Source organism: Phascolarctos cinereus, unplaced genomic scaffold (genome assembly GCF_003287225.1).
Source record: "Phascolarctos cinereus isolate Bilbo 61053 unplaced genomic scaffold, phaCin_HiC Scaffold_5;HRSCAF=322, whole genome shotgun sequence".
In the NCBI taxonomy this organism is placed as follows: Eukaryota; Metazoa; Chordata; class Mammalia; order Diprotodontia; family Phascolarctidae; genus Phascolarctos; species Phascolarctos cinereus.
In genome coordinates, this window is record NW_027555958.1 from 320577361 (window position 1) to 320600181 (window position 22821).

General features: G+C 38.7%; 2 protein-coding genes across 12 annotated transcripts in view; one reads left to right on the forward strand and one right to left on the reverse strand.

The window, feature by feature from the left end:
* DUSP14 (dual specificity phosphatase 14) overlaps nt 1-3626 on the forward strand; it is a 37653-nt gene extending 34027 nt beyond the window's left edge. For all 3 annotated transcript variants that reach the window (XM_020991764.2, XM_078156114.1, XM_078156115.1), the window contains one exon: nt 1593-3626. In XM_020991764.2, coding sequence (XP_020847423.1) covers nt 1684-2280 — 597 coding nt within the window. In that variant the 5' untranslated portion in view covers nt 1593-1683 and the 3' untranslated portion in view covers nt 2281-3626. The remainder of the gene's footprint in view (nt 1-1592) is intronic.
* Nucleotides 3627-5656: 2030 nt separating this feature from the next.
* Nucleotides 5657-22821, reverse strand: part of SYNRG (synergin gamma) — a 95919-nt gene continuing 78754 nt past the window's right edge. For 6 of the 9 annotated variants that reach the window (XM_020991757.2, XM_020991760.2, XM_020991759.2 and 3 more), the window contains 3 exons: nt 8946-9056; nt 8532-8567; nt 5657-7454 (listed from right to left, as the gene is read on the reverse strand). In XM_020991757.2, the coding sequence (XP_020847416.1) occupies nt 7323-7454; nt 8532-8567; nt 8946-9056 (279 nt within the window). In that variant the 3' untranslated portion in view covers nt 5657-7322. The remainder of the gene's footprint in view (nt 7455-8531; nt 8568-8945; nt 9057-22821) is intronic. The other 3 variants (XM_020991756.2, XM_078156113.1, XM_020991762.2) reach the window with 1 other exon arrangement.

A 22821-nucleotide genomic window follows, 5' to 3' on the forward strand; every position in this document is an offset into this window, starting at 1 on the left:
CCCAAGAAGAATGAAGTAAAAATGGTATGCTTTGATCTGCATCAGTTCTTTCTCCAGAGGCGGACAGCATTTTTCATCATGAGTCCTTTGAAGTTTTCTCATACCACTGTATTGCTGAGAATAGTTAAGTCATTCATAGTTGCTCATTGTACAGTATTGTTGTTACTATGCGCAGTGTTCTCCTGGTTCTGTTCATTTCATTTTACATCAGTTCATTTAAGTCTTTCCAGGTTTTTCTGAAAGCATCCCGCTTGTCATTTCTTATAGCACAACAGTTTTCCATCACAATCATATACCACAACTTCTCAGCTATTCCTCAGTTGATGGGCATGCCCTCATTGTCTAATTCTTAGCTACTACAAAAAAAGTTGTTAGAAATATTTTTGCATATATAGATCCTTTTCCTTTCTTTTTTAAAATCTCTTTGGGATACAGACCCAGTAGTACTATTGCTGGTAGGTACAGTTTTGTAGCTCTCTGCGCATAGTTTCAGATTGCTCTCCAGAATGGAGAGAACTGCTCTCCAGTTGGTTCACAACCCCACCAACAGTGCATTTAGTGTCCCAATTTTTCCACACCCCCTCCAAGATGTCATTTCCCTTTTCCATCATATTAGTCAATCCATTTTGTTTGTTTTTTTGTTTTTGGGCAGTTGGGGGTAAGTGACTTGCCCAGGGTCACACAGCTAGTAAGTGTTAAGTGTTCGTATTAGTCAATCTGATAGGTGTGAGATGGTACCTCAGAGTTGTTTTAATTTGCATTTCTCCAATCAGTAGTGATTTAGAGCAGTTTTTCATATGACTAGTGACAGCTTTGATTTCTTCTGAAAACCACATGTTCATGTCCTTTGACTAAAAGTGGTTCTTTTAAAAAAGTCCCATGAATATCTTTTTATGAAGGACTGTTAAAAAGTCAGTGTTGGGGCAGCTAGGTGGTGCAGTGCAGTGGATAGCGCACTGGCCCTGGAGTCAGGAGGACCTGAGTTCAAATCCAGCTTCAGACACTAACTAGTTTTATGACCCAGGGTAAGTCACTTAACCCCAATTGCCTCACCAAAAAAAAAAAAAGTTGTCAACTATGGGGATGTCATCCTCACAATATAAAGTGGAAAGAATGCTGGATTTGGAGTCACCTGACTCAGGTTCAAGTGAAATCCTAGCTCTGCCATCTATGTAACCTTGGCCAAGTAATCTGCAAGGGGGCATGTTTTCTTATCTCAAAGGTGAGGGGATCAGACTGGATGACTCTGGGGTACCTTCTAGCTCTCTGTGTTCCTATGATCCTAAACTATATTGTTATTGAATACTTTTTCAGGGTGTTGGGAGTTCGGCATTTGGCATTTATGTTCTTTTCCTTGAGTCTGTTGACAAGTTACTAGGAGAGCTTTTTCTATGTGATCATCTGCATTTGAATTTGATGTTCAGATATTACAGATAATACTCAATGCTTAGAGTTTTCTTTTTTTTAGAAAATGATTTGTCTATAGTTGGGAAAGAACAGATCACTGATAGGAGTTTTTTATATTTCTCACACAGCCACAGGCTTTCCAGACTTAATATTTTTATGTACTGATAATTATTTGTGTTTTGCAGGAACAAGGTTGTGATAGTTTCTGGTTTCTTGGTGGAAGGAAAAAGAGGTGGGCCTCCTCCCAATGATGAAAGTGTGATTGCTAGTGTCTTCATGAGCTCCAGAGGTCATAGCACACTACCACGAACTCTGATGGCCCCTCGAATGATTTCCGAGGGAGAGCTTGGAGGCATTGCCCAGATCACTTCTTCTCTCTACCTGGGCAGAGGCAGCGTTGCCTCCAACCGCCATCTCCTCCAGGCCCGTGGGATCACCTGCATTGTCAATGCCACCATTGAGATTCCCAATTTCAACTGGCCTCAGTTCGAATATGTCAAAGTGCCTCTGGCCGACATGCCCCATGCCCCCATTGGGCTGTACTTTGACACTGTGGCTGACAAGATCCACAGTGTGAGCCGCAAGCACGGGGCAACTCTGGTGCACTGTGCAGCTGGTGTGAGCCGTTCTGCTACCCTCTGCCTCGCTTACCTGATGAAGTACCACAACGTGTGTCTGCTGGAGGCATACAACTGGGTCAAAGCCCGGAGGCCTGTAATTAGGCCCAACGTAGGTTTCTGGAGGCAGCTGATAGACTATGAACGTCAGCTCTTTGGGAAGTCAACAGTTAAAATGGTACAGACGCCTTATGGCATTGTCCCGGACGTTTATGAGAAAGAGTCTCGACACCTGATGCCTTACTGGGGGATTTAATACCACCGCAGCCTGCATCAGCAGCTCCATTGAGCAGTACCAGCATCTGCTACACACTGTCTGCTACCCTCTACACCTTTCTTTTCAAATGATCGACTTTTGGTTTTCCCTCAAGTGTTTTTTACACTGGGTGTTCAAGTCTATTTTAAGAGGTGGGGAGGGTGGGGGAAGGGACACATTGCATTGCTAGTGACATTTTTAAAAGTAACCTTTTGAAATAGTGTTTACAAAAATCTTTATCCAGCTTTTAATCATTTTTAACAGTTTGAAAGTTAAATAATCTAATGACATGTTTTGCTCTTCCTCACCCTAAATTTTATGCCTTTGACATTATTGCAGGTTATCTGAGCTCAATTCAAAGTGATAGTCACTTTGTGCTAGGATCAATCCTTCAGACACAAGCTTTTTACTCAAGGTTGCCAACTATGAAACACCTGCTTAGAAAAAATTTATATAATGCTTCAGTCCTCAGTGGGTCAACTCTATTCTTTCTCATTCACGATTCACTCAACCTGCAACTTCAAATAAGTAAACTTTTATTTAATTGTAAGTAAAGATAATGAAATTTGCTGCAGAAACCATCTTGGAATCACTTTGTGATCCTGGATTATATTAGTACTTTTAGTAAACTTGTAATCTTCTTAACCTTCTATTAGGCAGATTTTTGTTTTCCTGATAATGATTCCCTTTTATGTTTCTTGTAAGGGTAAAAGAAAGAAATGATAAAATATGGTCCTTCTGACAAAATTATGAACATTGCTTAAAATAGGCTTTCCAGCTGAGTCATACATACCCATTCACACTGTTGCAGATGGGCAGATATTAATATCACAGACAAGCATTGCTGGAACAGTGAGAATAATGTGTTTGCTCAAAAAAAAAAAGTTCTTATTTTTATTACCCCATTGTTAAGTGGAGTGCTCTAAAGCACTAGGTCCTCCCCTTCATTATAGGTATCTTAAAAAAGAAAAAGAGTGCCTCTACTTATATTAAAAAAAAAAGATCATAAACACTTAACAGTAATGGCTTTTCTTGACTGCATTTGATTTAACTGCAGAAATGTTATGTAACTTGCTCAGTGACTAATACCTTGGACAGCACAGCCTTACAGGGGCTTTGTGGAACTTTCAACACCTGTCATTTTAAATGAACTATTACCCATAATCCTAGGGAGTAGTTGTATTGTCAGACTAACTCTAACTGTAATCTACCTAGTCTCAAGTCTTTCTAGATTTGATATTGCTTCTGGGTATAAGGTGACAGTGAAATACAATGCCAATAGTTACAACTGTGTTCTCCAGACTTTTTGTTCATTCACTCTTATCAATAAAATATTTTTCCCCCTGCCTGATGAGTCTTCTGGAAGGGAGATGACCTTTTGTCATAACACCTATTCTGTTCTGAGGCTCTGTCATGCCTGCTTCAGAAGGGGAAGGTTGGGAACCTGTGCTACGGCAGGAAGAGAGAGAACCAATGTGTTGGGTGGTAACAAATCTTGCTTCTGTGTGATTTGAGTATGAAAGTATAGGTTTGGCAACTTGTGATTGAAAACCCCAAATGGTCATCCTTCAATAATGTGAAAAATTTGTAACATTCATCTTGATTTTAACCTTAAAGGCTTTTAGTGAATAGGGAAACTGTTTCAAAGAAACACTGGTAAAGACATTTGGGAAGTGGAGCTAATACTGTTTTGTTTGTTAAAAGGTTTATAGAAAAATTTAGGTTTATAGAAAAATTTAGCTTCATGAATTTTTTAGCTTCATGGATTTTTTGAATTCTTTATCCTGTGCATTGTGTCTCATCTTAATCTTAAATGTAAAAAGGCTGTAAACTGAAAAGTGTGACATTCTCTAGGATTAATCACATGAATTTTGGATGGTTTGCCTTTAAAAACAGCAAATATTTTCTCATTTTCCTGAAAGAAAAAAGTTGTGTAACGTGCATTGCAAAACAATAACATAAATGAAAGCCACTCCTTATTTGATAATACAAATAACTTCCAACACAACGTAAGACAATCTATTACCAGTTTTTGATAATGTTCCATCAACTTCAGTTGGTTCATGGATGACTAACTCATAGTATGAGGTCTATTACATTGTCATCAGAAAGCACATACAAGGAGGTTGGTTTTTAACTATATATATTATTTATAGTAGAATGGAAGTACTGGAAGTGTCAACTAAAATTTCAAATACTGGCAAAAGCGTGAAAAGCATTTGTAGAAAGCACTTGAGAGCTTATCTGCCATAGGTGGTATTATATGGGAAATTTCATTTCTTTGATCTTCTGTAGTTGCCTGGCTTTAACAAAGTTGAGTGGCCCAAAATGTTTTAGGGACAATTAGGTGGCCTTTAGTACAAAGCAAATGAAGTTAAATTTTTATAAAACTTAGACACTACTGTCTTCAAAACCTTGAACAGAATGATTAAAAGGCAAATAGAAGACAGCTTTAAAAATTTAGATATTCACAGAACATTAAACTTTCAATATGCAACCTGGATGCGATGTTGGCTGCTAAGTATATAGTGAAAAGATCCTTTTAGAGATGACATCTACACCAGTGTGTGCAGAAGAAATTTAAATTTACTTTCTTAGCAATAAAATCGGAAGCTAACATGCAGTATCAAAATTTTTAAAAAGAGTATTTGTCAATCTTCACACCAGCAGTGAAGTGAAGCTGTTTTGACACTGCATGCTATGGAAATCAGTCACCTTGGTTACAGTTTCCAAGGACACAGGCCCTGGGCTAACCATAGAAATCACTAAGGTGAAAGTAAACAGCAGTACTGAATCATTTAATGAAGAGGGAGGGTATGTGTAAGCAGAGAAACAAATGGAATGGTACTCTTCTGATATTCTTGATGGGAAAGGAGACATTAAAAACTCATTCTTTATGTCAAAGTGTGTCATATGTCACTCAAGTTAGTTGTTGTCATCCTTGGAGATCTCATAGCATTCTGGGATATGTCTTAAGATTTAGAAACATCTACTTAATAGGTGAACAGAAGCAAAAGAATGGCATTAGTCACTATGGGCTGCTGTCACAGGATAATGGTCCTTTTAAGAATTTGCACAAAAATAAACACAAGAATTGTAAGCTTTGTCAACAAAGGTATTTTCTGCTATCGCTGATAATTATACTATGGAATTTACAGATCAATCAGAAGTGGATTCATTCTGGTGTTAAAATGACGTACATAGCATTATATTTACAGGTTCATGGGTAGACCCTGTCAGAAAATCTCCTTAACCTATGGGAACTTGGTTTAACTGCTAGGTGAAAGTCTAGTCTTAGCACATCTCGGTTGGCCGTCTTAAGTCATACCAGCTGATACTAATTTGGTTTGGGACAAAATGAACAATTCCATTCCAATTCGTGTTATACTTTTCTCTTTTTATTCTTTTGTTTAGTGGAGTCAAAGCCATAGTCCCACGAACTTAACAAAAACTTATTACATGTGTAAAGTAAAATAGAATTTCCCTTATGATCTGTTGTGGGGAAGGGGAAAACAAAGCAATTATATAAAAGCAATTACAGGCAACACTATGCACTCTTAGCAATCCAAGCTAAGTATAGTGCAGTGAGATAATGAGTATGGTACTTAAGTTTGATTTAACATAAGCTTTTTATTAAAAAAAATCTGTAGGTCAGAATAACTGTCACACTATTGGTGTATTTTCCATAGGACTGATGAGTCCTCAGCAGCCTTGCTTTATTTTCTGATACACTGCTTTCAGTTACAATACTGTCTCAGTTTACAAGGCAAAGAAAATTCACACAGCACATGAGCCTTGTCCTTCTAGATTTTAATTTGTCTGAATTTTCACAGCTTGCAAGTCAGAAGCTTTTGCCACAAATACTGCTGTTTTCCAACAGTGTTAAGAAAGTTATATATCTACATCTATGTACTGTAAAATCAAGGAGTGTTGATCTTCATATTGTCTTCTTCAGGAAGGGCTGCTCATTACAAATAAACACCATTCAGCTGCATAAACAGTCCTGCTAATACAGATTCTTCCAGGAAAGCATCATGGTCCTGGGCCTTGTCCAGGGGGTGGGATTCAGGACAGGGACATCATCAGGGAAGAATCAGAAGGATTTACAAACTGATGCACAAGATTTAAGGTGTCCATGCTTATGTGCATGTCTTTCCCTATGAAGATGTCCCTGGACATTTTTGACAGTTTTCTCCTTAGCAAATTCAGTTTTAGAAACTAGAAATGAGAAGTTTTATAACAATGGGATACTGTAAAGTTTACTGGGACTCCCAATACTTGCAGCACTATCTACAAGTTTAACCATCAGCCCAAACATTATTTGTAATCCTTTTATTGGATTTTTTTTTGTTTTTTGCAAGGCAATTGGGGTTAAGTGATTTAACCCCAGAGGGTCACACAGCTAGTAAGTGTCAAGTGTCTCTTCTGAGACTGGATTTCAACTTTAGTCCTCCTGACTCCAGGGCCAGTGCTCTATCCACTGCGCTACCTAGCTGCCCCATTTTTAATCCTTTTAAACAAATTTAAAGCAAAGAAATGCATTTTTATCCCACAGGACAAATATCATTTCTATATCTAAATAAGCAGACAGTATTTTCATTATTTCTAGTCGTATAACGGTATTTCTTCTGTCAGTTATTCAGTTTTGAAACCATAGCAGCAAATGCTTCTGTAGAGAAAAATGATCATCTGTATATTAAAACATTGTAAGAGAATGAGAAATTTACAGACCTGTGGTATCTATGTCTAACACAGTCTGGGCAGGGCTTAGGTAAGCCCAATACAGAAGGGTAATCATCTCCCTTCTCTTATCAGTAGCTTTGCATCATGGTGGCTCTCATAGAATGTTAATTACTTTATCTAGATCCTCAGTAGGATTAACAGTTGAAGGTATCAGTAATGGTTTGTATTATCCATCCTTTTGTGCCTCTTGGGAAGTTCCTCATGTAGACTCATGGAAATTAGTTTGCATTACTCATTTATTGGTCCCTTCACTACCTGGGGCAAGGCAGGAAAAAGCTGGTGCTTGATGGAAGGCCTTCTTAGAGTAGATCTGGTAGGATGAGTCCAGGAGGTTTGGGCTCTACACAGTTGATCCAGAAGTTGGCACAGCTTGCATGATACTGATGTCCTCCATATGCCAGTTTGAAACTGTCTGTTTCAGAATTGAATGCCTATAAAAACAAAAAGATTGAGGTGGAAGGGAAGAGAGGTCAGGCTGTGTGGAGTAAATGCACTAGAATTGGGCAGAATGACATTTTCCTTGAGAGGAAATAGGGTGTCCCCAAGCTTATACTGAGGTTTGTAGAAGGGCTATGGCCAAAATAGTAAGATCAAAGCTATTTAGTCTGTAAAAGCTGAAGTAGCAGCATTATTTCTCTGCTCAAAAAGAACAGATTCTTGCCAATAAACTGGCTTTCAGCAAAAGATGGCAAATGTCAGTGTAGAAAAACTGCACAAAGAAAGGTATGGGAGGCCACAGTGACCTGGGCTGCAGAAAATCCCTGCTTAATTTGACTTACACATAATCTTTTTTTTTTTTCATTTTTATTCATTCACATTTGGTTAATTTCAATATATTAAAACCTCAAATAAGCTGAAAATAACAGAATTTTTTATGCTGTTGAGAGTGGATCCAACAGTGATGTCTGAATCAACTTAAGTCTAAAGCAATTACCATATAACAAGAATGCTCACAGCATTCTTGGTTATAAAAAATGACAACTCTCAGATGACTGAGTTGTCAAAGATGTTGAAAAATAACGTTAGCAAGGAGAATAAAAAATATTGTCTTGCTTTTAGTCACTTGCTGTGGTATTTAATGTTCTTGGAGAGATTAATGGAAATTTACTTTGGAGTAGGGTACTAAAAAAAACCCACTCCAAACCTAAAAACTCAAATTATTTTGATGCTGGAGTTTGATGGATTTGACAAATCCTGAAGCAATCTAGCTTTGTAGTCTAATCTGGTCATCACAACTTGCATGGCTTCTCCATAAATTGGCCACAAAGTTGTCCTGAACACCCGTAGGAGGAAGAAATATGTGAAAAACCAATCATGAGATATAAGCATGCAAAACAAGACAGAACGGAAGTCACAAAGACACATTAATTGATTAAACATTACGGCAACAAAAATGACTTAAGGATTCATGATAGGAATAATTCAGAACGGCAGTGGAATTATTCAGTATGCCTTTCACACTCATAATTAAGATGATGACGCTAAGAAAAGATATGACTGGTTCATACTTTTTTAGGATGCTCTTCTGCAGGTTTCTCTTCATTCTGAAATAATGTTGAAACCAAAAGGTCAACAAGACTCCCAACACGTTTGCCTACCTCCAAACTGTTTCATGTTTGACCCTTCTTCATAGCCCCACTGTGCTTTGTACCTTGGCTACACATGCTGAAAATAGTAAGACTTCATTAATTTAAAAACAACCTCCTTCTCCATAACCAAACCAATTTTAACACATGCTTCCCCGATTGCCCTTTATAAAGAAAGTAACTGTCAGCTCCTTGGAGCTTTATAAACATTCTAACCTCTGGTGACGCCACACATGTGAGGAAGACATTACAAAGAAGACTTGACTAGAACTTCTCCCAAGAGACCCTGAAAACAGTACTTTTGAATTAGTCTGGGTGGGCATGCTGGGAACTTACTCGGCTCCTTGAATCGACATTCAGTAGGCATACCCCACAGGCAAGTTCCTGAGCATTTTTAATCCCAGGACGCAGCATACAGGATGAGAAATCCAACGAGTTTTCATCTGGCTATAAAGACAATGAGACAAACAGTTAAAAGGCCAACAATTCCAAATGATGTTTGTTTGGTTCACCCTCATCATTCATTTCTAGTAGCAGTGCTAGCAACAAAAATAAACAATCTTATAATTACTAACATTTGTCAGGAGGTTTAAGGCAGTGTGCATGTTGTCTGATTTCTGCCTGAAAGTACCTGTGCTCAAGCAGTTATTTTCAGTTTCAACAGTAGGTAATTATGCGCAATAAGACAAAATTATTGTTCATTTATTTTTTGTAATGAGAAATTTCCTTATTCTTTATTCTTGCCCTCCCACCCAACAAGAAATGTACAATTATTTCATCCCCTTTCAGTGTGTAAACTTAAAATAAAATGGGTACTGTATTTTCCTGAAGCATCCATCCCCTGAATTTAAGTTGTATCTTTCCAGACCATATAAAAGGAGCAAAGGGAGAGGAAATAGTTCTCACAGAATTTTAGCATTGAAAAGAGCTTTAGAAGTCACATAAGTTCATCCCATACCTGATAACATTAAATTGTTCCACAGCATACCCTACCAGTGTTAATCAATCATATTGAGGTGCAAAGTCTTCCTTTAAGTCAGGGGATAGTTTATGTGCTTATGTCCACTTTCGTCAAAAGCCCTTGGTGCTTTAGGTTTTTCTTTTGTAAAATTTGGGATAACATTTGCTCTAGTTTTCAAATAGAGTTTAGGAGGATCAAAAAAGATCCTGTAAACCTATTATAAAAATTAGGTAATTAAAAACTATAATTGAAAGGGATTTTAAAAGAGCTGATTAAGAACAGAACAGTATCTTTGTAATCCGTGTCAGAGATACTCTCATCATGCTGGTAGAACAACAGCGCCACTTGAAAACTGAAGTGAAACATTTTCCATCTTTCCTTTCTTAAATAAAAGAACTTTTTCAAATTTAAATTAGTGATTTTGTATAAAATCATGTGTGTGCCAATCAGAATGCCTGTTTTAGAAAGTATTTTGTCTGTACTTGAGACTGTTACTTGCTAGTCTAAGTTTAAAAAGACATATACATTACATACTACTTGTATACAAAAATGCTAGGGCACAGAATCCTATATCTAACGGCTATACTACTGTCCAAGAAAACATGAAACATGATGTAAGTACAAAAAGTACACCTGAACTTCTCAACTTTTTACAATTTCCTATGCCCTCTCTCCTTTTAGCTGCATACATGTATAACGAGGAAATCTGAGAGCTTCCTGGAGACAAATTTATGGAGGAATATAAATAAAAAATAAACATTTATCAGCTGTCTCAACTGTACTAAGTGAAAAGTCCATAGTATACTATTCACTGCATGTCAAAAGCAGTTGTAAAAGTGTTTTTGGCCTGAATTTAGGATGAAATGTGATTTTCACTATCTAAGCAGAAGTCAGAATTCCCTTGTCTCGGCCCTTACCTGTTTGGCAGAAACTGTCTGGCTTTCTCCTGTTTTCCAGGGCCTGTAGTCTTTCTCCTCTTCTGGGTAAGGGGAACAAGGTGAAACCTGTGATAGTCAATCACCTGTGGAGCAGGCCACTCAAAACTCATCATGATTGACTATGTCAATAAAGCAGATGCTATTCTACTACCCTCAAGAAGCTTAGAGCTATCACAGTTTGTGTCTTTCTACCTAAACCTTCTACCACAAGAGGGAGACTTTCTTCAGCAATACAAGGAATTGTTATTGTTATTTGTGCTTCATTCTCACAAAAGACCATGACATCAGGAAGGTGATGCCATGACATACAAGTGAACTGTGCAAGGTCACCAGCTTCACTTTCTCCTCTGGAGGCTCCTCCAGAGCCATTTCTCCAGTGGGCAGAAATAGTTCAGGCTGATCAGGCCTACTGGAGATGGCGCAGGATGCAGTGAGGGACCTTGGCCTTTTCTTTCTTTCTTTCTTTTTTTGGGTTGGGCAGTGGTGGGGTTAAGTGACTTGCCCAAGGTCACACAGCTAGTAAGTGTTATGTGTCTGAGGCTAAATTTGAACTCGGGTTCTATCCAGGGCCAGTGCTCTATCCACTGAGCCACCTAGCTGCCCCTTGGGCAAGTGGTTATTACAATGAAATGAACGAGATGTGCCCTGCCAACAGAGAGTATATTCTCAGAACCTCTCCTAGCACTGAGTGAATGGTCAAAATCTGGATTTTCTAAAGGCATTCCACCTGTAATATCCTATGTGCCACTGTTCTGACAGCTCTGTTTTCTGGTGGCTTCTCCTTATGAAGAAAGCCTTATAAATAGTAGTTTCAGAGGATCACAGATTTGGAGCTAGAAGGAACCTCCCAGGTAAGAAACCCTGCCTTTTACAGATGAGGAAAGAGAGGTTAAATACCCCTGGTGATTTAGTGTGATGTCACACTGATAGTGAATAGTAGATAGAGCTGGGATCTGAACCCAAGTCCTAACTCCAAATTCAATGCTCCTTCCAAAGTACCACATGGTACTCTTCTGATAAATCACCTGTGTGCCATCCTAAAAGGAGGAAAATGAACTTCTCAGAATCCTAGAGGACAGAAAGCAGAAAGAGCCTGTGGACAGCAATGATCCAACACGAGAAAACTTAAAACACCTGAACCAGTAATAAGCTTGAGAATATGCTTTAACTCTCCTATCACTGTCTCCATTCAACCATCCCTCCTCTCCTTTGTTTCCTGCCCCCAAGACCACACATGTTCTTGTACTTAAGTTTATATGCTTCTCTGTGCTGTGTCTCTCTTTAGCCTGAAAACTATTTTCTCTTTTATACTTTAACTCCCCAATGAATATAATATCAATTTGATTCGACAAACACTATATCCACTATGTGCTAAGCACTAGGGAAACAAAAATACCCGCCCCCCAAAAAAAACCAAAACCAAAAAAGCAGAATATAAACTCCTTAATGGCAGAGACTATTTTAAGGGTGTTGGGGGGGAGGGGAATATTCCCCATGTACACAAATAAATACAAAATAATTTCAGGAGAGAAAGAGGTCACTACTACCTGAAGGGTCAGGGAAGGCTTCGTGTTAAGGGGAGCGCTGTGTATTTCCTTCCATCCTATTTTCTTATCTGCTTTTCTTCTGACTGTTGCCTCCCTTAATCTGCCCTCCTTATTCCCCACCCCTCATTTCCATTCTACTTTCCTGTTAGGTAAATGAATTTTTATACCCAAATATGTATATGTATTTTTTCCTTCTTTAACCAGTTTCAGATGAGAGTGAGGTTCAAGTGTCTTCCACTCTACTGCCCTCTCTGTTATAAACTCTTATTTGAATACCCTTGTTATATGAGATATTTTCTCCATTCTTCCTCTTCCTTTCCCCCCTCTTCTAGTGTATTCCTTTTCCCTACCCTTCCATTCTTCTTTTGAGATTATCTGAACATAACAGAATCACACTCAGGACTTCTAATTAGACTATAAGACCTCTGGTGATGATAAAGTGTCACATGCATAATCTCCCCATATAAAAATGTAAACAGCTTAACTTTGTTTAGTCTTTTGTGATTACTCACTCATGTTTGTCTTTTTGTATTTCTTTTGGTTTCTGTGTTTGTTATGTCAAACTTTTCAGTCAATTCTGGTCTTTTCATCAAGAATGCTTAGAAATCTGCTGTTTTATTAAAGGTCCATTTTTCTGCTTGTAGGATTATACTCAGGTTTGCTGGATAGGTTATTTTTGGTTGTAAGTTCCTTTGCCTTGTGGAATATTATACTCCAAGCTTTCCACTCCTTTAGTATAGTGGCTGTTAAATCTGGTGAGATCCTATGGCTCCCCCATACTTGAATTCTTTCCTTCTGGTTCTTGTAGTATTTTTTCTTTGATCTGGGCACTCCAGATTTTGGCTATAATATTCCTGGGAATTTTCATCTTGAGGTTTCTTTGAGGAGGTAACTGATAAATTCTTCCAATTTCTACTTTCTGATTCTAAGAAATTGAGTCAGTTTTCTTTTTTTAAATATGTCTAGGCTCTTTTCCCCCCCCTTTTTTTCCCTCCAGTGTGGCTTTCAGGTAGTCTAATGATTTTCAAATTATCTCTCCTAGATCTGTTTTCCAGGTCAGTTTTTCCTATGAGATATTTCACATTTTCTTCTATTTTTTTTTTTAAGTTTTGGACTTCTAAAGCATTTTATTTACATATTAGCTGAGGCTGGTGTCCATATTTTACAAATGAAGAAACTGAGGAGCAGTGGGATTAAGTGATTTGCTAATGGTCATAGAGCTAACAAAGTGTCAGAGGCAGCATTCCTGGTTAGCTGCTTAGCTGTAAGTTCATTGTTCTCTTCTACCATACCACACTACCTCCACAAAGATCAGTAACTCAAGGCAATAAGTGCTACATTCAATTTGAGATGTACAGATTAAGTAATATAGGAGTACAAAGGAAGACAGGATCACTACCAATGAGAGTGTTAAAGGCAAGGCATCATAGAGCTGGTGGCAGATGCAAAGCCCTTCTTTATGGATGAGTAAAGCAGCAATATCTCCAAGTTGGCAGTTTATGAATTTACTAATTTAAGTTTAACTTTAATTTAAATTAAAAAAACTGATTTAATAGTGTTAAATTTGAAAAGAATAAAAATTCAAGATGCCCATTTTTACATTTGTACCATTGTTCTGGTTGTCTCTTAAGGATAAAGCAGAACTAAACTTTTACTTGCAATTTATACACAGTTTCAGATGATCTTTCATTAGAAGTATTTGTGTACATCTTGTTTTATTCCATTGTAAGCTCTTTGAACACTAGAACTGTTTTATTAATTTCCTTATCTTTCCCAACAGCTAGCTTGTATAGAGGAGATAGACCATCAGACTTAAGAGTTAGAAATGCCTGAGTCTGAGTACTACTTTAGATGTTTATTAGATGTGTGACCCTGGGCAAGTCACTTAATGGCTCTCAGGCTCAGGTTTCCTCCTTTGTACTTTCACATTTTCTTCTATCAGAAAAAACCCCCCACTTTTGTCTTTATTTTATTATTTCCTGATGTCTCATAATCATTAGCCACCATTTGGCTAATTCTAATTTTCAAGGAGTTTTTTGTACCTCTTTTATCATATCTTACTGGCATAGCTGTCATTTCTTTTCTCATTTTTCCTCTTCTACTGTTCTCATTTGGGTTTAAAAATAATTTTTAAAAAGCCTTGTGTTAACTTTTCTAGAAATTCTTGTTGGGCTTGTGTCCACGCTACATTTTTCTTTGAGGCTTTGCTTAGAGGTTTTTGAGTTATTCTCTTCTGTTTCTGGTATTGAGCTCCGCTGTATCCATAATAGCTCTTTATAGTCAGGTTCTTTTTTTGTTTGCTCATTCTTCCAGCCTACATTTTGATTCTGGACTTTATGGTTGTGTTGGGCTCTGTACACTTTGGAGATGGGTCTGGCCTGAGCTTCTGTCCTCCTATGTCCTGCTGCTGCTTTCACAGCTCAGTCTTGGGGCAAGCTTTCAGTGCTGTAAAAGTGATGTGATTCCCCAAGGGAGGTCTGCTCTCTGACCTTCTGATTTGAGTTCTGTGTTACCTGACCCAGATTTTGGTTTTATGGCTTGTTCCTGGTTGGGAGTTTTAGCAGCTTGTTCTGGACTCAGCCACTGTTAGCCAGCTCACTGGGAGGCTCTGCAGGTTCACAGGCTCCCCTTTGGTCTGCGACGCTATACTCTGTTCTTGGGATCAGTGCCAAATAGCTACCTTTTGCTTCCTGGAATTTGTTCCTTGCTTAGTTCACAACAAGGGCCAGGCAATGGGTGACACAGTTGTCAGATGGCACTCATTCCTATACCCAATGCTAGTTCAGGAATCTCCTGGTGTCTCCTTCTGCCCCGATGCTTCCTGCCACCTGAACTGAGTCTTAAATGAAGCTGGAGATTCTAAGAAAAATATGTGAAAAGGGTGTTCATTTTAGGTGTTACGGGTGAGAGCCAGTACAAAGGCGAAGAAGTGGGAATCGAAAGCCAAATTTGAGGTATAGTGAGCAGTTCAGTTTGGCTGAAAATGTATGAGTACATAATGTTGGAAACAGAGGTGAAGGCAAGATTTTGCAGGGCTTTAAATGCCAAGACAAGGAGTTAGTATTTAACCTAGAGCAGGAGTTCTTAGCTATTTTTGTGACATGAACACTTTTGGCAGTCAGAAGCTTTATGGACATTAAAAAACACCCCCAACAATTTAGCATTTAAAAAAAACCTCGACGTACTCACCTAGGTTCTAAGTATAGTGGCTACTCCCAGATCCCACTCTGATTGGCATGAGAGTTTTGATCTGCATGATTTTCAACCTGGCACAGTTTACTCTCTTTAGGCAACCTGGTAGCTCCCTCTGCTCCTGGAGATTCACCATATTAATGCCAAAACGGTTCAGATATTTGATTCATTTTACTCCACTGCAGTTCAGAACTCCTGAGCTCAAGACATTCATCAGCTTCAACCTCCTAGTTTGCAAGGATTACAGGTGTGTATATGCTACCATGCCTAGCACAAAAAGTTTTTTTTTTTAAAGAATAAAATAAAACACAGGCAGCTGGGTGGCACAGTGGATAGAGCACTGGCCCTGGAGTCAGGAGGACCTGAGTTCAAATCTGGTCTCAGACACTTGACACTTACTAGCTGTGTGACCCCAGGCAAGTCATTTAACCCTACTGCCTAGCAAAACAAACAAAAGGACAAAATAAAACACACAGGAGTACAAAGGAAACCAATTATACTGAAACATTTACCAAAAAATAATTTTTAAGAAGTCTATAGAGCCCTGTTAAGACTGTACTAAAGGCAATAGGGAAATTTTTTTTTGATATGGTTAGAGCTGTACTGTATTGTTTTAAATTCTTTAGATCTGTATTATCTCCTATTCTTCCCCCCTCTCCCAAAAAAGCAAGAAAAATAAAACCTCTCTCGTAAACATGTATATAGTGCAGCAAAACAAATTATCATGCTGGACATGTAAAAAAAAAAAACACCCTGAGTCTAGCATCCATCTATTTGGAGGTGGGCAGCATGTTTTATCATGAGTTCTTCGGAAATGAGCAGCCATTATATTGATTAGAATTCCTAAATCTTTCAAAATTATTTTTACAATTTTGCTCTTATTGTAGTATTCTTTTGATTCTGCTCACTTCACTCTGCATCAGTTCATACAAATCTTCCCAGGTTTCTCTGAAACTGCCCCCTTTATAATTCCTTCAGCACATTATCATTCTATCACATACATATACCGTAACTTGTTCAGCTATTTCCCAAGTGATGGGCAACCCCCCCCGCCCCGTTTTCAATTCTTTGCCACCAAAAAGAGCTACTCTGAATTATTATCTTTTTTAACATATGGGTTGTTCTCCTCTTTCCTGGGTCTCTAGGGAACAGATGTAATTAGTGGTATCATTGGGTCAAAATGTATTATGCAACAGTTTAAGCAGCTTTTTGGGCATAATTCCAAATTGCTTTTCAGAAATGGCTAGAGTTCATGTTATTAATGTGTTAATGTACCTGTTTTCCCAGTCCCTCCATTATTTTTTTCCTTTTTTGTTAACTTAGCTAATCTGAGGGATGTGAGGTGTAACTTCAGGGTTTTTTAATTTTGCAATTCTCTTATTATTACTGATTTTGAGCATTTTTTCATATGGCTATTGATAGCTTGATTTTCTTCCTCTGAAAGCTGCCTATTTACATTAATAGGGAAATTTCTGAGCAAGGTCCATAGCATATTGAACCTGTGTTTCAAGAACATTAATTTAGAAGCTATGATAGGATGAATTGGAGAGGAAGGGAAAGGAGTAAGTATTTATATAGCTCCTGCTATGTGCCAAGCAATGTGCTAAGTGTTTTTTACAAATATTATGTCATTTATCATCACAACAACCTTTTGAGATAGGTTCTTTATTTATCACCCCCATTTTACAGTTGAGAAAACTAATGAAAACAAAGGTTAAGTGACTTGCCCAGAGTCATATATTCAGTAAGTAAGGCCAGATTTGAACTCAGATCTTCCTGACTCCAGGCCTAGTGCTGTATCCACTGCACCACCATGCCTCAGAGGAGAGATACTGAAAACAGGAAGATCAGTTAGGTGGCTACTCTAAGAGTTTAGATGAGAGATGAGAACCTGCACTGGGGTAGTGTACTAAGGTACACTAAGGTACTAACGTAATGTAATGCTTTGCACACACTTGCCAGATATGTGTTATAGAGATTAATTCTACATAGCAAAGGATCTTTGAAGGGGAAAACGAATGTTCCATACACTGTCAAACAGAAATGATTTCATTATAACCTCGAAAAGTATCTGAGCAAAGAAAGCCTACTGTTTTGCCAAAGCAAACTTGGAGAAAAAGCAATTATAGTTATAAGAGTATGAGTAATTAGATATACTGTATTAATATATATAATATATAAATATATTCTGTAGGGTTCACAGTACAATTTGAAACATATTACTGTGTAATGAAATTGCATGCTAATAAAGACTCCTCACTTCAATTAATACATTGACTCAATTAAGTTCCTAAGAAAATGGAGTAAAAGGAAAGGGAACAAGCAATTTATTAAGTACCAACTCTGCCAGGCATTGTGCTAATAAGTACTTTACAAATATCTCACTTGATTCTCACAACTTTGGCAGGTAGGCTATCATCAGCTTCATTTTACAAATGAGGAAACAGGCAGACAGAGGTTAAATAACTGACAATGGTGAAGTGGTTTGAGGCCAGATTTGAACTTGACCTTCCTTACAGAATCTAGTGCTCCATCTACTTTGCCACTACTCAGCAGACTCCCTGACTCCTTTACCTACATTTCACTTTTATCATGACCTTGGGTTACTTAATCCCTACAGAAATCCTCATCCCTTACTGGTTTCTCAGTCCCCTTATTCATGCTCTTTGTCACTTCTCCTTTTGACTTGACCTTACTGTTAACCATTTCAACACTGGACTGTCTTCTACTATTGAATCCTCTGTCCTCTTATCCTTTCAGCCTTTCTACATTGCTACTCCCAAACTTTGGATTACTCCCATCACTACCTCCTCTTCTACTCCTACAGAAGTTTTTCTAAACCTTTTTCCCTTTTTTTCTTAGGGCCAACTCTGCCCCTAAACTGCCACTCTCAAAATACGATCTTTACTTCCAATTTACCAAGAAAAGTGAGGTCATCCTTTGTGATTCCTGTCATCTTCCCTCCTTCACACCTTAAATAGCCTCTTTGTGTCTTCACTCATCTTCTCCGCTCTTTTCTTCTGGCCTCAGAGGACAACACAGGTTTCCTCCTTGACAATACTAACAGCTCCTATCGTGCTCACTCCCTCTTGCTTCCTCTGGACTTGAGCACCGCTCATTTCCTTTCTAGATTTTCACTCTCCTCCTCTTCGGGCTCCTTTACCTTTGTCTACCAGACAACCTTGTCTTGATCCTGAAGCCCACCCACTCCTTTTTCTTTTCCCCCTCACTGCCAAACTTAGTAGAAAGCATAGTCTATGTTCACTGTCTCCCACTTCTTGATGTCCTACTTCTGGCTTTTACCACCATTCTACTGAAATTGCTCCCTAACAAAGTCATGAGGGACCTTTTCACTGTATATCCAATGGCCCTTTCTCAGTCCTCATCCTCTTGGATCTTTCTGTCGGATTAGTCTTTTGACTACACACCACACCCTCCTTCATTGATGCTCTCTTTCCCCTTGACTTCCATGACCTTGCTCCTTCCTGGTTCCCAACCTTGATTACTACTTTAATGACCCATCTTTTTCCTCTTATGGCTTAAGATTGTGGGTGTCCTAAGGCTCTGACTTGACTTTACCCGTTTTCCCCCCACACTTTCTTTTGTGGCCAAATCATGTGTGCCCATGGATTCAATTACCATTATCTAGTATCACTTTTTCTCTTGAGTTCCAGTCCTGCATTTTCAGCTGGCTGCTGAACATCTCCGCCTGGGTGTCCTGCTAGGACCAAACATTCAACCTGTCCAAAACTTAACTTGTTCTCTTTCCCCAAAGATAACACCTCTACTCTCAATTATCCTGACTACTTCTACCCTCCTGGTCACTCAGGCTTAAAAGCTAAGTTTTCTGGGTCAGTTAGGGGGTACAGTGGGTAAGGCACTAAGCCTGGAGTCAGGAAGACCTGAGTTAAAATCCAGCCTCAGACCCTTAGTAGCTGTGTGACCTTGGCCAATTCAGTTAACCTCTGTATGCCTCAGTTTCCTTATCTGTAAAATAAGGGTAATAATAGCATCTACCTAGCAGGGCTGTTGTGAAGATCAGATGAGATAATACTGACAAAAGCATTTAGCACAGTGCCTGGCACATAGTAAATGCTATATAGCTATTATTATTATTATTATTTACTTCTCTCTCTGTCTAAATCCAAACATCAGACAAGTCCTGTTGATTCTATTTCCACAATGTATGTCCCATCATCCCCTCTTCTCTACTCTAGGTCCCTGTTCCTCTCTCCTAGATTACCACAATAATCTCTTAATTAGTTTCCTACATCTCTCCCTTTTCTAGCCCACCCTTTACTCAACTCCCCAAATCTCTCTGATGCTATTTGAAATACAGGGTAGGAATTTCTGCCATACACAAGCCATCCTCAGCTAGACTGATGAATTTACAGTCAACATTAAGTTAACTGGGTAAAAACTTTTCAAAGTTTTTCAAAACTTCCCTTCAAAATGACAAAAACAACAAAATTCTTTTATTCTTTTTTTTTTTTTGGTGAGGCAATTGGGGTTAAGTGACTTACCCAGAGTCACACAGCTAGTGAGTGTTATGTGTCTGAGGCCACATTCGAACTCACGTCCTCCTGACTCCAGGGCCAGCAGCTGCCCCCACTGCCCCCCACTTTTTTTTTTTGGTGAAAGGGCTGCCTTCTGCAGAGGGTTATAGCCAATCAGTTGACTATAGTTCTGTTGCTCTTGGTATGGGACAATTACAGTATCTGGGAATTTTTCTGATTTAGAAGAAACTCAACTCCCTTTCAACATAAGACACTTGACGAATTTCAGGACCCCCAAGAGAGCTTGTCACTGGATCCTGTCAGAGAAGCTCATGAGAGGATTTTAGATTTGGAGCTGGATGAGACCTCTGAGGCTATCTAGTACATGCCCCTCATTCTATAGATGAGGAGGTTAAATGACTTGCTCCAGGTTACACTGGAAGTAAAAGCCAGAGCTAAGCATCAAACCCAGGTCCCCAGACACCAAAATCAGCATGCTTTCCACTACAGCATCAGCAAAAGCACTAGGCTAGGCTGGATCCTGAAAGGCCCCACAGACCACTTTTGTTATATTCATGGCCCACAGGCTGCATGGGAAGGGTTAGGAGAAGAACTCTCAGTGTTCTGGAATCAGATTAAAATGTAAACTGGGATATGTTTAACAAAATAAATAAAAATGCAATACAACAAAGACACTGTTAATTTGTGTGTGTTTTTTTTAAGTAGACGTGTGGGCAGAAGGGATCTGTTTTTATTTGAGCTTGACATCAATGATATATGGTGTGGTTCAATAAATATAGCTCCTTTTTCAAAACATAATGGGATGGGACAATTCAAATGAAGCTTTGACAAAATACTACCACATCCTGAAATTTCATGTTATCTTTTCTTCTATAAAAGACTCAAAATAACTATACCTTTGCCAGTTATTTTGTAAATGTACCTATTTTTTCTTTTCCAATCATGAGTACCACAAAAGGAATAGCAAGAGGCTTCTTTTGGAGATTTCTGCATAAATCTAATTTTCACAGAATTAATATCACCTAAGGACTTACTACAAAGTGAAATGATTGCTGTAAAATCAAAGCACCTTATAATCTTAATGGAAAGATGGCTTTTTAAAAAAATTGCAGCCAAAAAGCATCAACAAAAGCCTGAGAAGCAGAAGAGCCCTGCCCACCATTTCTGCCAAGCACCACCAAAAGGCAATCTGCAACTGTCTCACTTTTTTTTTTTTGCTACAAAGTGAGAGAACTTGATTCAACTTCTCCAAATCTGGGGTCTCGAGTCAGACAATTTGATCATCTCAGTGCTTTCTTGGGGCTCAGAATCCCTGGGGCTGGCCCTAGGTGGGGGGGAGAGGAGGAATAGAGAAACACTAAAAGGGACATCACAAGATTCCTTACTGATACAGATACAAGTGTGGATAACAGATGAATTCCGGAGTGTCTTCTCTGCAAGGTGTGACTGCTTTTTGCCTTAATTGCATTACTAAATTAAGTAGCCCATTAGAAGAAGATACCTGTAATTGAGCACTGGAGAAGATAGACCTCAGCAAACATTTTATCCAACCACTTATTGATTATAGATAAGGAAACAAAAGCTCAGAGACAGGAAGTAACTTTCTTTAAAAAAAAAAAGTAGGGCAGGATTTGAACCCAAGTCTTTTGAGTCCAAACTTTATCATTCCTAGGACAGGATGTTACCCTAACTTTGTAAAAATTGTTTCCTTTACTTTCCTTTACTATGACTCCACTGGAGCCCTTAGTGCACAGCTCACTGATAAGTTCTAGAGAATTTATCAATAAGTTGGTTAAAAAAAAATAAGTTGGTAAAAAAAACCCAACACAATATTCTTAAAATCTGAAGCTATGGAAGTTAATTCTGGCACATGGGCAGAAGTGAATAGGTGATGAATAAATGCTTGCAAATTGATTTTGGCAACTCAAAAGATTTTTAGGGTATTTTCTTAATATTCATTTTTTTTTTTTACTTTAAGTTCAAAATTTTCTCCTTTCCTCCAGCCCCTTCCCCACCCCCCAGTGAGAAGATAAGCAGTGTGATATGGGGTATGTTCTTTAGGGGCAAAATGTATTTGCTATTTATTTACTCCTCCTACTGAGCGTCTTCTTATAAATTCTTTTTGATCTGGATCTGTAACTAGATAGGCCCATTCTACCAATATAGATCAGAACTTTTTCTGCAACTTAAGAGTCTCAGCTGTTGCAGCACTGTGCGCTTATCTGTCAGTCATTAAACATTTATTAAAGGCATACTATGTGGTAGGCTCTGTGCTAAGTGCTACAGATACAAAGAAAGGCAAAAGTCAGTCCCTGGATTCTAGGAGCTCACAGTCTAATTAGGGAGACAACAGGCAAACAGCTATGCATGAGCAAACTATATACAAGATGAATAGGAACTAATCAACAGAGGGAAAGCACTAAAATTAAGAAAGTTTGGAGAAGGCTTTCTGTAGAAGGTGATATTTTAGCTAGGCCTTGAAGAAATCCAGTGAAGCCAGGAGGCAGAGGTGAGGAGGAAGAACATTCTAGACATGGGAGACAACCAGGGAAAGTGTCTGGAGTTGGGAGATGGAGTGTGTTGTTCAAAACAGGCCAGTGTCACTGGATCAGAGAGAGAGAGAGAGAGAGAGAGAGAGAGAGAGAGACAGACAGAGAGAGAGACAGAGAGAGACAGAGAGAGAGAAAATAAGGGATAAGAAAACTGGAAGGAGGGGGTGAGGGAGAGGTGCTAGGTTGGATTTTATATTTGATCCTGGTGGTCATAGGGAGACACTGGAATTTATTGAGGAGGGGAGTGACATGATCAGATTTGCACTTTAGGAAGATCTCTCTGACAACTGAGTGGAGAATGGACTAGAGTAGGGAGAGACTTGAGGAAGGCAGAGCAGGCAACAGTCCAAGTGTGAGGTGATGGGGACCTGCACTTAGGGGGTGGCAGCCATCAACAGAGAAGGGGATGTATATGATAGCTGTTGCAAAGATGAAATTAACAGCCTTACTAACTGACTGGACATAGGGGCCAAAAGATAGCGAGGAGATGAAAATGACACCTAGC